At 42.1% G+C, this 14,642-nt stretch overlaps 1 protein-coding gene across 1 annotated transcript in view; it reads right to left on the reverse strand.

The window, feature by feature from the left end:
- SH3RF3 (SH3 domain containing ring finger 3) overlaps positions 1–14,642 on the reverse strand; it is a 307,356-nt gene that overhangs the window by 45,607 nt on the left and 247,107 nt on the right. Inside the window, exon 4 of the mRNA XM_060233755.1 lies at positions 14,251–14,604. Coding sequence (XP_060089738.1) covers positions 14,251–14,604 — 354 coding nt within the window. The remainder of the gene's footprint in view (positions 1–14,250; positions 14,605–14,642) is intronic.

Raw genomic sequence — 14,642 nt, forward strand, 5'->3', positions numbered from 1 at the left:
TTCTTTGAATGAAGAATTATTTCCTTTTGTAGACCATGAATCTACTGCCCATCAGCTTCATTGGGTGCCTTCAAGATCGCTGCCTTTCTAACCAGCCTTACCTCTGTCTTTTCAGGGTTTACTTCCAATTTGTTCACTCTTAGCCAATTAACCACAGCAGCCAGGCATTTATTCAGGATCTCTACCACACCACCAAGATATACAGAGCTGGGTGGCCTCTGCACATTGATGACAACCAACTGCAGAACTATGAATGATCCGTTCTAAGGGCTTGAACATAGAGATTGAAAAGCATGGGGGATGGAACTGTGCCCCGAGGAACTCGACAGGATAGGCCCCACACTGATAATAACTGGTTTCCAATAGCATCCCTTTAAGTCCAATCTGTAAGGAATTATTTGAACCAGTTTAGCAAGCATCCTGGTACCTACTTCTGCCTCCAAGTGCTTCAACAAGATGGTATGATCTACTGTATCAAAGGCTGCAGATATGAAAAAATAAGAGCAACAAGGAGCTATGTCCTCTTTCACATCAAAGGAAAACTTTGATGCACCAAATTCTCTTGCCCAAATACCAATGCACTTCATAGAATGGCTTGAGGACCTGAATGACCTGAGATCTATGTACCTTTAGGACCATCTCAGTTGGTATACTGAGTTGGTATAGTGACGAGAGCGTTACACTCAGGAGTAAGACTCTCCTGGTGGTCCCCAGGAGATATCTGCCTGTCCTCAACTGTCCTCTGGTGGAACTCTCTGTTGAGTAATATCCGTGCCTTGTGGGACTTACTGCCTTTCCACAAGGTATGTAAGGCAGAGATGTTCTGCTAGGTGTTTAGATGAGGACAGTAATAGTCTTCCTTCTAGTAAGCTCCTCTTTCTGTTTCCTTTTCTCTGCCTCCCTCTCCTACAAAGGAAATGACATTTCAGGTATTTCAACATCAGATTGGCATTTTTTGTTGTTGTTCAGTCGCACAGTCGAGTCCGACTCTTTGCGACTACAGTAAATTATATATTGTGTATTATTTTAACTTCTGAAATATCTTCATCGAATTTGTAATTTTATCATTGTTTTAAGTCACCCTGAGCCCTACTTTTCAGGGAGGGCAGCCTAATTTAATCAAAGTTAATAAATAAGAAAAGAGTAGAAAGTCACTGAACGCATGGGGCCTTGAATTGTAGCCACAGAGCTCCTAATTTCTAGCTAATTATTTATCTATATTTCTTTCCCATATAGCTCCCAGTGTTTACAGTGAGTTAAAATCTAAGATATTTGCATGATTGCATCGCACAAAGACCCTGTTAAACTAGGATAAGTGACAATGGCTTTCCTAGACTGTGCATGGATTTGAATGTGGGGCACCCATGGTTAAAGCCAATATTTTTTTCTTGCATATGGCTTGTACAGAAAGTTTGATCACATGAACTATGGGTGGAAGGTGCTCCCAGATCTTGTCCACGTTCCTCAGCAGTTCCATTTGACCTCCCACAAAAAGCTGATGGAGGGGGTTGGATGAATGCTGTACACAAGGCACTGGAGGCTGCAGTGAGGAGGAGGGATTGGGCAGCAGTGAAAATAAACCCACATCGGTAAGACTAGCAAGAAAGTGACCAAAGTCACTGCTTCATCTCTCCCAAGACACAGACAGTACTGATGAAAAAAATGAAGTCACTTTCATACTTAGAATCATGCAAAATCACTTCCACCTCCTTGTTCAACCACTGGAGCCTCCTGAAAATGGCAATGAGGACAAGGAGATCCCATGGCTTTCATAGCACCATGTATCTCAGCATTTTTTCCACAAGGCTCTTCCAACCCAACAAGCATTTCAGAAGTCAAAAAAGAGAAGGGGGAAAGACTGTGACTCTGGTTAACAGAATTCAATATATACTTTACTTAACCTTGTTATTTTCCAGTAATCACTCATGCATGTTTAGAATCTCTATGTAAATTGGCCTTTTATGTAGTAAGCTCTGTTAAATGCTAAACATGTACACACATTCTGTTCATTTCAGGCAACATTTTTAGTCATATCAAAAACAAACAATCAAGAACATTGAAATAGGGAACTGTGCTTTATAGGACTAACACTCAATAAGAAATTACACTTTACTGATAACATTAACAGTTTTCTTACTTGCTAGCATGCCTTACGCTATTTGTTTAGTAAAGAAATGACTAGAAAAAAAGAAAACCTCCAAAATCTAGGAATGAAAATGTTTTGTTCCTGCCCTCCTTCTACCTCCTATTTTCACAGCTCCTTTCTTCCTCCCTTTCCAACCTAAATCCTGGAGAATTGCTGCTGCTTTCCAGACTGCAACTGCCTTTTGGGTTTTTGTGGGTGTTGTGATGGTTCTGTTCATTGTGCTATCTGCGTGATCAGTTCATTCCCCCTCCCATCATGGCTCTATCCATTCACATTCACACTGAAGATTGATTTTCTGCTTTTTTCTCTACATATTTTTTGTGTGTTCTTGTGCTGAAGCATTGCAGCATTTCAGCAACTTCAAAGGGGCTGAACTAGCCTTGTTAAAGTACAGTCCCTGCCCACTATACTCCAACTGAGGGTCGTTCCTGGTATACGTGTCTTACCTCTTATTGGTCGCCTCTTTTCCCATGTTTGAGTGGTCTCTCTGATTGGCTCCCTGGCCTCAAAAATCTTTTTAATTCCTTTACATGATGTGCATCAGGTACACAGCTCCAGTGGCATACCTAGCATATTTGACACTGGGAGCGGATCATTCTTTAACACCCCCTCCTCCATATGACAAAATTATCCAGTGGGCTTACTCCCAATGAATTCAGTGGGGCTCACACTCATGTAAGCAAGCATGGAGAGAGGTGCTTCCAGGATGAGCCTGTCCCAGTCTCCAGCACCTGTGCCCTTTCTTGGAGGAAAGGCTCTACGAAAGCTCCCCTTTTCGCTTCAGTGCTGAGTCACCAACTTCACACTGAGTGGTGGCTCATCTCCCAAAAGAAGCTCTGCGATTATGCACCCAACCCCCCTTCCCTCCCCACTCTTTATGGGTCTTTGGTCAAACAATAGGAAGAACTTCCTAACAGTTAGAGTGGTTCTTCAGTGGAACAGGCTTCCTTGGGAGATGGTGGGCTCTCCTTTCTTGGAGTTTTTAAAACAAAGGCTAAACGGCCATTTGACAGCAATGCTGATCCTGTGAACTTAGGGAGAGGCATTGTGCTGATCCTGGGGATCCTTTCCAACTCTATGATTCTTTCGTGCTTCCAAGGGTTCAGGGCTTTTGACACAAGATAGTCCCACTGAACACCTTGAAATCTGCTACTGCCAGTGCATGCATAAAATAGATTAGACTGCAGAGAATAAAATGGGTAATGATTGGCTGCTGGTGTCAAGCCTCCCAATGAGACTGTTTATTTAAGTGCGGGCACTCTTCAGTACTGAACGTTTCAGTGCTGGCATACATACATACATACATATAAAGTTTGCCATCCAACCCTTTTGAATGGCAAGCTACAAGGCGGAAAAAGTGTTCTGAGGCTATCTTGCTAATTCACTCTGCAACATTAAAATAGTACAGAAAAAACTAGTTTAGGAAAGAATGAGAAAAAAAAACAAGGGAAGACTGGAACAGCAGAAGAAAGTTAACAATGTTATCTGCACACAACGAAAAAAAATCTGGTAACATCGAAACAGGACGTTATGAAAAACCTGGAAAATGCCACCATCCTTTATAATCTAGTTCCCACATTGTGTTGTCTCCCTCCACTGGCCAAATCACTATCCTAGTTGTTCTGCTGCCCTCCGCCTTGACCTTTTCCATTGCAGCTGGTGTAGGGGTAAGGATCTAATGAAAGGTATCCTTAACTGGCTGTCCAGTTACTGTCTTCTAGCTTTAGCCAAGGCAGTAATGAGACAGCGTCTTGTAGACCCTCAATCATTCTTGGAATCAAAGAAGTCTGAGTACACCCACCCATCTTTCATCCACAAAGTGATGAAAAAGGTTTCAAAGGGGAGGAATAGTGGAGTTAAGGAAATGGTGAAAGGGAAGACACCAAGGAGAGTACCAGAGTAAATTGTTTTGACCAAGCAGGAGATAAGCTACAAGAGATACTATCCAGTGGCATGTGAAAATTGTGCAAGTGCACCCCCTAGTCTTGGTGGTTATTTAGATTTTTGAGGTGTCAAGGGAGTGGGGGATATGTTGATGCTCTCACCCACTGTCTTCTATAATGATAGAGGTCTCTGCCATTTGCTCTTCCTCTTCAGTTAGGAACCACCATGGGGGGCTACATGTGGAAACTCACTTGACAAAATGGAAGTCCCTTTGCGTTTAAGACAAGCTGGATATTTTATACACAGATAATGAATGTCCAACAATACTAGCAGCCTGCATTTTCAAATGGGCCTCTGCTTTTCTTATTGTCCAATAGGAATTCCTATAAAAAGTCATGCTAAATAATTTTTAAAAATCTTTTTGCAGATTCTAGAAATCTTTTTTTTTGGGGGGGGGGAGGGTATTTTTGTATTTATGTGTGTGTGTGTGCACCTGGAAGTCACGGCAACTTCTGGTGACTGATTCCAACTGGAGGATATTCAGAGAGGTGACTGAATAAACCTGCCCCCTGTCCTCCCAGCTGCTGGTATTTCAAGGAGCTCTCCCATCCAAGTACTTGCAGGAGTTGACCCTGCTTAGCTTCCGAGATCTGATGAAATCAGGCTTGTTTGGGCTATCCAGGTCAGGGCTTGAAAGTCATTTTTGATGAAACATGGAAGCCATGTTGGAAGTGACAAAAGTATCCACAGAAGTCTAAAAAATATTGAAAGAAAAGTTGGTATTGTGACTATTAGAGAAGCAGTTCTGGGATGCTATGTTGTTCTGACTTTAAACACAACTTGCCACATTCAGTAAAAAAAATGGGAAGTGGTTTTTAAAGGCATGGGAGCATATCTTACACACACCAATATATATATATGTCTAAGCTAGAAAACAGGCTAATGGTCCTTGAGATTTATGCTACTCATTTCTGTCAAATTCACTGACTCCATAAAACAATGGGTCATGCCATCACTCCCGGCCTTAATGTTCTCAGAAATAATGTGGAAGCACTTAATTCACAGTAGCGCTACCAAGTATTGGCAAGAAAGAGCTAAAGCCAAGATCAAGTGGTCTCATCAAATGTTAATTACCAAAGTGGGAGGTAAAATATCCAATGGCTCCAGCATGCTTTTCTTTTAATGGCGTAATATATTAAAAAGACCCAACCCTATATACACAGATAAACATAATTACAGCTGCAGATGGGTCCCCACTAACTCCTTCTCTACTGCAGAAGGTGATGAGCATCAATCTCTTGCTCTAGATTTACCTTATCTATAAACAAATAAGCCATCTGTGTCACTGTTAACTCTTTCTTAGCCTGGATAGATGGAGGGGTTGGAGAGGTAGCCTCATCCAGGTCTTTTAATACTGAGGGAGAGAATGACATAGTCATAGCTCAGGGATGTCCAGGAACAAATGCTCCATGAAACTGGAAAATGAGAAGGATCTGGATTCCAGGATTCATACCAAAGAGCCTTTCAGTCTCTAGCCACATGACGAGCAGCTTACCCTAGTCAGCCAGGAGTATTTAGCATTTAATGTGCACTATCAAGAGCAGTCCCAGTTTTTGCTACAACAGACACACACAGCTCTTTGAAATGACTATCGATTGACTTCTATGTGAGATGGGCAAATTACTTACATGTGCACGTTTACTAAATGCCACAGAATTCAGTGTAATGTAATTCTAAGCAAACATACACACAACTGTAATCTTAAAATGAATTACATATGCAGATTTTTGCAAATCTGGAAGGACATTTTGCCATTCGCTAAGTAAACCAGATGGCCTATGCTTACTTAAACGGCACAGTTCCACACTGTGGAATGCTAAAAACATGTGTCTACTCCTTAATTCATGTGGCTACAAAGTCTTTTGAAGAACTGATGGATTAGTGCTGCCCATAAACATGGCCTCATGGCACTGTAACTGTATGACTTCTGGACATTTCCCATTTTTATATGCTACAGTGCCAAGAAAGAAGATGCTATTTTAATGATCCAAGCTGTCATTATGGTTCCATCAGCTGCTGCTACAGCACCTACAGGTAGCTCAATGAACACCACTGCTAACTTGCTCTAATCTGAATTTGATAAATCAATTCCTATCTCCATTTCCCCTCTCATGGACTGCTGCCTTGACGTGGCGAGAGGGCTTGTGCGGTTCAGTGAGGCTGTGGGCTATACCATGCAGGGCCACCCAAGATGGACAGGCCACAGCTGAGAACCCAGACTAAATGTGATCCACTGGAGAAGGAAATGGCAAACCACTCTAGTATCCTTGCCAAGAAAACCCCATGGACAGTAACAAAAGGCTAAAAGATATGGCGCTGGAAGATGAGCCCCTCAGGTCAGAAGGTGCCTAATATGTTACTGGGGAAGAGCAGAGGGCAAGTCCAAGTAACCACAGAAAGAGTGAAGTGGCCGGGCCAAAGCCGAAAGGACGCTCAGCTGTGGATATGTCTGATAGTGAAAGGAAAGTCCGATGCTGCAAAGAACAATACTGCATTGGAACGTGGAATGTAAGATCTATGAATCAAGGTAAACTGGATGTAGTCAAACAAGAGATGGCAAGACTGAACATCGACATCTCGGGAATCAGTGAACTAAAATGGACGGGGATGGGTGAATTTAACTCAGAGGATCACTACATCTATTATTGTAGGCAAGAGTCCCGTAGAAGAAATGGTGTGGGCTTTACAGGTAACAAGAGAGTGAGGAAGGCAGTAATAGGATACAATCTCAAAAATGACAGAATTATCTCAGTCCGTATCCAAGGCAAAACATTCAATATCACAGTAATCCAAGTCTATGCCCCAACCACAGATGCAGAAGAGACTGAAGTGAACCAGTTCTATGAAGATCTACAACACCTTCTAGAATTAACACCCCCCCCCCCCAAAAAAAAAAAAATGTCCTCCTCATCATAGGGGACTGGAATGCCAAAGTAGGAAGTCAAAAGGTAACTGGAACAACTGACAAGTTTGGCCTTGGAGAACAAAATGAAGCCGGGCAAAGGCTAATCGAGTTTTGTCAAGAGAACAAACTGGTCATAGAGAACACCCTCTTCCAACAACCTAAAAGGTGACTCTACACATGGACATCACTTGATGGGCAACACAGAAATCAGATTGATTATATACTCTGCAGTCAAAGATGGAGAAGCTCCCTATGGTCAGCAAAAACAAGACCTGGAGCTGACTGCGGCTCAAATCATGAGCTACTCATTGCAAAACTCGGGCTTAAACTGAAGAAAACTGGGGAAGCCATTAGGCCATTCAGGTTTGAACTTGATCACATCTCTTATGAATATACAGTGGAGGTGAAAAATAGGTTTAAGGAGTTGATAGACAGAGTGCCTGAAGAACTATGGACGGAGGTTCGTGACATGGTACAGAAGGCAGCAATCAGCACCATCCCAAAGAAAAAGAAATGCAAGAAAGCAAAGTGGCTGTCTGATGAGGCTTTACAAATAGCTGAGGAAAGAAGGAAAGTGAAAAGCAAAGGTTAAAAGGAAAAATTCACCCAACTGAATGCAGATTTTCAGAGAACAGCAAGGAGAGATAAGGAGGCCTTCCTGAAGGAACAATGCAAAGCAATAGAGCAGGGGTGGCCAACGGTAGCTCTTCAGGTGTTTTCTGCCTCCCAATGGCCATGCTGGCTGGGGCTGAAGGGAGTTGTAGGCAAAAAACATCTGGAGAGCTACCGTTGGCCACCCCTACAATAGAGGAAAATAATAGAATGGGAAGGACGAGATCTCTTCAAGAAAATTGGAGAAATCAAGGGAATGTTTCATGCAAAGATGGCCATGATAAAGGATAAAAATGGTACTTAACAAAAGTAGAAGAGATAAGGAAGAGGTTGCAAGAATACACAGCAGAATTATACAAGAAGGACCTCAATGTCCTTGACAACCATGATGGTGAAATCGCTGACCTCGAACCAGACATCCTGGAGTGTGAAGTCAAATGGGCTTTAGAAAGCATTACTAACAACAAAGTGAGTGGAGATGATGGTATCCCAGTTGAGCTATTCAAAGTCCTAAAAGATGATGCTGTTAAAGTGTTGCACACATTATGTCAACGGATTTGGAAAATGCAACAGTGGCCACAGGATTGGAAAAGGTCAGTTTATATTCAAATCCCAAAAAAGGGTAATGCCAAAGAATGTACAAACTACCACACCATTGCACTCATTTCATATGCCAGCAAGATCATGTTAAAGATCCTACAAGCTAGGCTTCAGCAGTATGTACATCGGGAACCACCAGAAGTTCAAGCTGGGTTTCGGAGAGGTAGAGGAACTAGAGATCAAATTGCCAACATTTGATGGATTATGGAGAAAGCACGGGAATATCAGAAAAACGTCTATTTCTGTTTCATTGACTATGCTAAAGCTTTTGATTGTGTTGATCAAAACAAACTGTGGCAAGTCCTTAAAGAGATGGGAGTACCAGACCACCTCACATGTCTCCTGAGAAACCTGTATAAGGGTCAAGAAGCAACTGTCAGAATGGGATATGGAACAACTGATTGCTTTAGAATAGGAAAAGGAGTTCAACAAAGATGTATATTGCCACCCTGCTTTTTAATTTATATGCAGAGTACATCATGTGGAATGCTGGCCTGGATGAAGCAGAAGCCGGAATAAAGATTGCTGGGAAAAACATCAACAACCTCAGATATGCAGATGACACCACTTTAATGGCAGAAAGTGAAGAGGACCTAAAGAACCTCTTGTTGAGGGTGAAAGAGGACAGCACAAAAGTAGGCTTGAAACTCAACATCAAAAAAACTAACATCATGGCATCCGGCCCCATCACACCTTGGGAAATAGAAGGGGAAGACATGAAAGTAGTAACAGACTTCACATTTCTGGGATCCAGGATCACTGCAGATGGTGACTGTAGCCATGAAATTAAAAGATGTTTTCTCCTTGGGAGGACAGCTATGGCGAACCTGGGCAGTATAATAGAAAGTAGAGACAACACCCTGTCAACAAAAATCCGTATAGTCAAAGCGATGGTATTCCCAGTAGTAATGTATGGCTGTGAAAGCTGGGCCATAAAGAAGGTCGAGCGCAGAAGAATAGATGCTTTTGAGCTGTGGTGCTGGAGAAGAATCTTGGGAGTCCCTTGGACTGCAAGAAGATCAAATCAGTCAGCGAAATGAACCCTGACTGTTCCATGGAAGGTCAGATGCTGAAGCTGAAGCTCAAATACTTTGGCCACCAAATGAGAAGGGAGCACTCACTGGAGAAGATCCTGATGCTGAGAAAGACAGAAGGCAAAAGAAAAAGGGGATGGCAAATGATGAGATGGCTGGACAGCGTTACTGATGTAACAAACATAAATTTGAGCAGACTTTGGAAATGGTGGATGGCCTGGCATGACTTTGTTCATGGGGTCGCAAAGAGTTGGACTTGACTGTGTGATTGAACAACAAATCCCCATTTTTGTTTCAATTTATTCATTTCAGCAACTAACACCAGTACCTAGGGCTAACTCAGACATTAAAAAAAAAGCCATCCATGCAACTATCCCTGTGGATGCATACACACAGAATATATTTCTGTCCAGGGCTATTCAGTGATATAGTCATGGTTACTTGGAGTAATTCTTGTGATCGAGGCAGTTGAAGAATATGCTGCTGCAGCACTAGAAGCTGCATCTGTAGGCTTGAGTGCATTGGCCAGTCTTTATATTTAATGGACAAGAACTGGACCCCATGTGGATAAAAAAAATCTACCCAATGGGGACAGCCACAAATATAATTTAGGGTTTGGCAAACTTGGAGGAACCACCAGTTTTTCAGAAAAAAGTCTTGTAAAAATAAATCTGGCAATAATTTCTCCAAATGTTAACACTCATATCTGCAGGGGTAGAATTCTAGCAGGAGCTCCTTTGCATATTAGGCCACATACCCCTGATGTAGCCAATCCTCCAAGAGCTTACAAAAAAGAGCCTTGTAAGCTCTTGGAGAAATGGCTACATCAGGGGTGTGTGGCCTAATATGAAAAGGAGCTCCTGCTAGACTTCCACCCTTGGATATCTGTGTACATGCAAATGTCAAGAAGATCTGTTAAACTTCAGACAGCATTTTGAGTTGTCCTAACAATCCAAATGTTGTGCAGAAATCGTAATGGCAACCAGCAGCAGGTAAAGAGGAGCTGCTTCCCCAATGGTCTTTCTCTGGCTTGCCTTCCGTGTCTGTGGGGCCACAAAGGCAAGTGGGCAGATGTGGAGAGGGAGGCCAGAGTGGGTGGGAGACGTGCTGATGGGCAGAGAGAAGCTCAAATGAACAAGCAGGCACTTGAGGGAGAGAAGGCAGAAGTAAGCAAGTGGATGGGAGGGAGGCAGCAGGTGGAGAGAAGCCAGAGTTGGCATAGCACAGCGGTAGACAAGTGCACATGCATGAAGGTGAAGCTGGAGGAGAGGGGAAGTAAGTAAATGGGTTTCTTTTCCCCTCAGTTCTCTGTAGATCTCCACTTGTTTTTCCATAATGAGAAAGGAGGGCCAACTCACAAGGAAATAGAAAACAGAGCTGAGAGAATGCTATTTCTTTCTTCCACTCAATCATTTGTAGAATGTGTTCAAATCAGCACTGTTGTACATTACAGTCTCCACCTAAATGTGTAGCTAGGCACAAAGTGGATAAATTGAGTGGAAAAGCTTCATAATATATGAAAACAGTACTGAATGCTTCCAGTACTGGTGAGCAATCACTGACAGTTTTGGCATGTTATAGGTACATATAAATCCACCCCCACTTTCTAATAAATGTGCTTATGACCAGGCTGATTTTGTGTGTTTAAAACTGGGCTTAATAAGATGCAAAAATAACTTATGAGCTCACATGAAACAAGTGAAAGGGATTAACCTTACCCATAAAAACACTTTCTCTGGAGTCAAAACAATAAATAAGATGGGTTCTGTCCAAATTTAGCACCAGAAGCTATTTCAGTTGTGTCTCTCAGTCTGTCATGCACAGATGTAAAGCTAAACTTTTGTCTTTGGCACCTTTCTGTTTTCAATATAAACAATATGCTTTTTATCTCTAGTCTCCCAATATTATATTGCAATTTGCAATGTTAAGATAATTTTGCTTTGATTTCCTTTCTGTTATCTAGGAATTGGGATGCTTAGCCCCAGCTCCCTTTACACTACAAAATCATTTAGAATAGTTTGGCTTATTTTGTGTTGCTGTTGCATTTTGGAGTCCTTAGGACACTGCATAAAGGCTGTTTGTTTTCCAAACAAGTACCTTTCTGATGAGATTCAAGTATTATCTCTTAGCCTGAGACAACTGGCTCTCTATTTGGGGCTGGAATTTGTGTGAAACCCATATAATAATACACAGTGATCTTGCATGCTTTCATTGCTGCTCAAATTATATGGTGGGCTGCAGAAGACCATCCTTCATTATTTATGAGACACATCTTTGGTCAGAAAGACCTGGGGATTTGGAGCAGGCTGACCTCTGACCTTTCCAAATAGCAAGGAAGAATAATTCATAAGGGGTGCAAATGGAGGGAGGATGAGCCACCTGAGGCCTCAGCAAGATTAGTGAGTCAGGAGGGACTTCCTCATCTGTGCTGGGCTGCTCACTTGTGCATGGCTCTATTGCTAACCTAGCAGCTAACCTCACTTTGGCTCAGTTTTATCACTGGCGCGCAGCCTTAGTACATTCCCAATACAAATCAATTTAACTGGCCTGTTAGAACACCCTGTATGACAGCCAAACACATTTCAGAAGGCCATTTTAAAAAATGTTTAATGGGTGGCATGCAGTGTGCAGGCATCAACCATAGCAGATGCAAATATTTTGAAAGGGAGCAGTTTTTATTTTTAGACACACACACATGCAGTTGCTGTTGCAATACTCCACTAGAAACTATGTTTGTATACTGTCATTTTCCTGAATATTGTGTTTGGAATGTGATGCTTTATGACTTCAAAATATTCTAGACAATGAAAAAGGTTTTTAAGACCACCCCTTATTTCCAACTGCTTTCAGGGCAGTGTAAGAGATCTATATGCTTACCATTAACTACCAGGAAACTCTTGAGATTGCACCACTTACGAAAATGACAAAGCAAACCTTGCAGTCCAACAGCTCTCACAGCAGTATCTCTAAATGATCCCTTGTATGAGACTATATACTGTGGTGATACATCTGCAACGTTAAACATATTGTGCAATTTTCTTCTTGACAGATATCTATCTCCTAAGACTATATGATTTCTATGAGTACTCTTGCACCAGAATCCTTCAATAAATGCACACAAACAGGAAACAAACATGTTTTTTCCAAATGTTTTGACAGTCACAGGTTCAGGCCTCAAATGAGTGCCTTTTTCTATTCGGAGCCTAGTCACCCACCATCTAAAAGGTAAAGGTAGTCGTTTCCGACTCTGGGGTGATGTTGCATCACAATGGGATGGTTTGCCATTGCCTTCCCCAGTCATCTACACTTCCCCCCCAGCAAGCTGGGCAAGATCGTACCCAACATATAAAAGGGGACTAATTTTAATGTTTTGTCTTAAAAAGTGGATCCTGCAATTTTAAACTCAAGGGAGCTGTATAAACAGTTTGCCATGCAGTGTGTAGATAGTGCTGTTGAAATGGAATGGGGTGTTTGAAAGCCAATTTGAGCATGGACAACCCCTTTCACATGGGTAGTGGGGTTCACTGGATTGTGGCCAGTGTGCTCATCTCCATGAGCTGGATTCACAACCACCACACTATTTTGAACCAATCATGGGAATAAACAGAGCACAGAAGTCCATAGTGTTATTAGAGCACTACAAATACCTAAGTGTTTTCCAGCTGCTTTTTGAAAACAGCCACATGGGAAGGGCAGGGCAGGGCAGGGCATACACCCATATGAAGGAAAGGAGTGCAAAGATTAAAGGATTCTGTTCTCCCTGGCAGATACCCATGTTAGCTAACACTAAATTTGTAGCCTGGCAGAAGCATCAGCTTTCATCATATATTTCCAGGTTCTCATTATAAAGCTTTCTAGAGCCTGTGAAAGTCTTTTCTATTCTTTTGCCCATGTATGTAGGATTAATTGCCAAGTGCCAATTTTAGCCAAATATGAGAACTGCTTACATCAGTGTTCAACAATGTTTTTGAAAGGATCTCAGGGAAGCTATTTTGTCCTGTGCTTGGGGATCACTGCTTCAGTGTAAGACCACAAACCATATAGACTAATAGGCATGAAACCATTTTGACGGTTGTGCTACTCTCTCTCATCCACAGATCTCAACACAAAACTCACCTACAGCTAAAAGGAAGGCTCCCACACTATTATTCTATAGAGTGTGCAAAACAGGACTGTTCAGAAGGGTGTTTTTATAAAGGGAATAGCGTTCTGGTTCTTAAGTCAAGCAGAAATGTTCTGGATCATTTTATTGTATTGTTTGTTTTTAATATCTGTAATTTGCCTTAAGTCTTTGCAGGAAAGATGGACTATAAATGAAGTAAGTAAGTAAATGAACAAACTAGCTAACAAACAGCCCCCTATGCTGGATCCATCAGCTTGGCATTAAAAAATGTTGGGTGTCTCTATGGCCATATATGTTTGTGTGTAATGATTTGATGGCATTTGCAAAATTATACATTTGCAAAGGGTACAGGGCTTCTTCTATAACATGCCAACATTACATCATTCATAAATCCTGAAAATAAGGGCTCGTGAGAGAAGCCATGTCAAATCTTTCTATAGAACTGAATAATGAAATCCCCTCAAGATGGCTACACCAGAATAAGGGATATACAGATACACTGCAGAAAAGCAACACATTGCCTATAAGGCACCATGCAAGACTCAATTTGTCTTAATTAAGGTCTGATGTGTTCCATACTTTCTTCTAAGGCACCCACCAAGAGAATTTTGCTTGGGTTTGATTCCACTGGATGTAAGATCACAAACGTGATCTCTTAGGAATCTAAGCCACAGTTCACCATAAGAACACAAGAAGAGCCCTGCTGGATCAGAGCAGTGATCCACCACCTTGTCTCATACACTGGCCAACCATTTCCTCTGAAGGTCCAATAACAGGCCATACATGCTGAGACCTTCCCCTGATCTAGTTTAGGTGACTGCCAAAGCCCATGACTAAGCTAATTTTAAGTGGTTTGTTCCTTATGTTGAATTTATCCACAGTTTACCTGTACTGGAGCACTGGATGAGAGATGAGCCACATCTCCAATTCTGGCAGCAGCACGGGGGTCGCTCGAGCTTATCAGGACAGGGGCGCTAATCTCCATGGAATGCCTGTTATTCAAGGCCTGGGAGGATTTGTGTGTCATACTGAGAGCCGTGAAGGAGTGGCGCTTCTTGGTGTTCTTCTTGCCATCAATATGCCGCTGAATGGCACTGACTGCTCCGGCACTGTTCAGGGTACAGCAATGGGCTGTATTTACTGCCAGGTTAATGTCAGCAGGCAAAGGGACATCACTGCCAGATGCAGCAGCTAGATTGGTCTTGTCCGTCTCTATAAGCTGTTTAGCTGATTCGTTGAGCTATTGAAAAAAAAATAAAAAAGAAGGGAAGAAGTGGG

This window comes from Heteronotia binoei, chromosome 3 (genome assembly GCF_032191835.1).
Source record: "Heteronotia binoei isolate CCM8104 ecotype False Entrance Well chromosome 3, APGP_CSIRO_Hbin_v1, whole genome shotgun sequence".
NCBI lineage: Eukaryota > Metazoa > Chordata > Lepidosauria > Squamata > Gekkonidae > Heteronotia > Heteronotia binoei.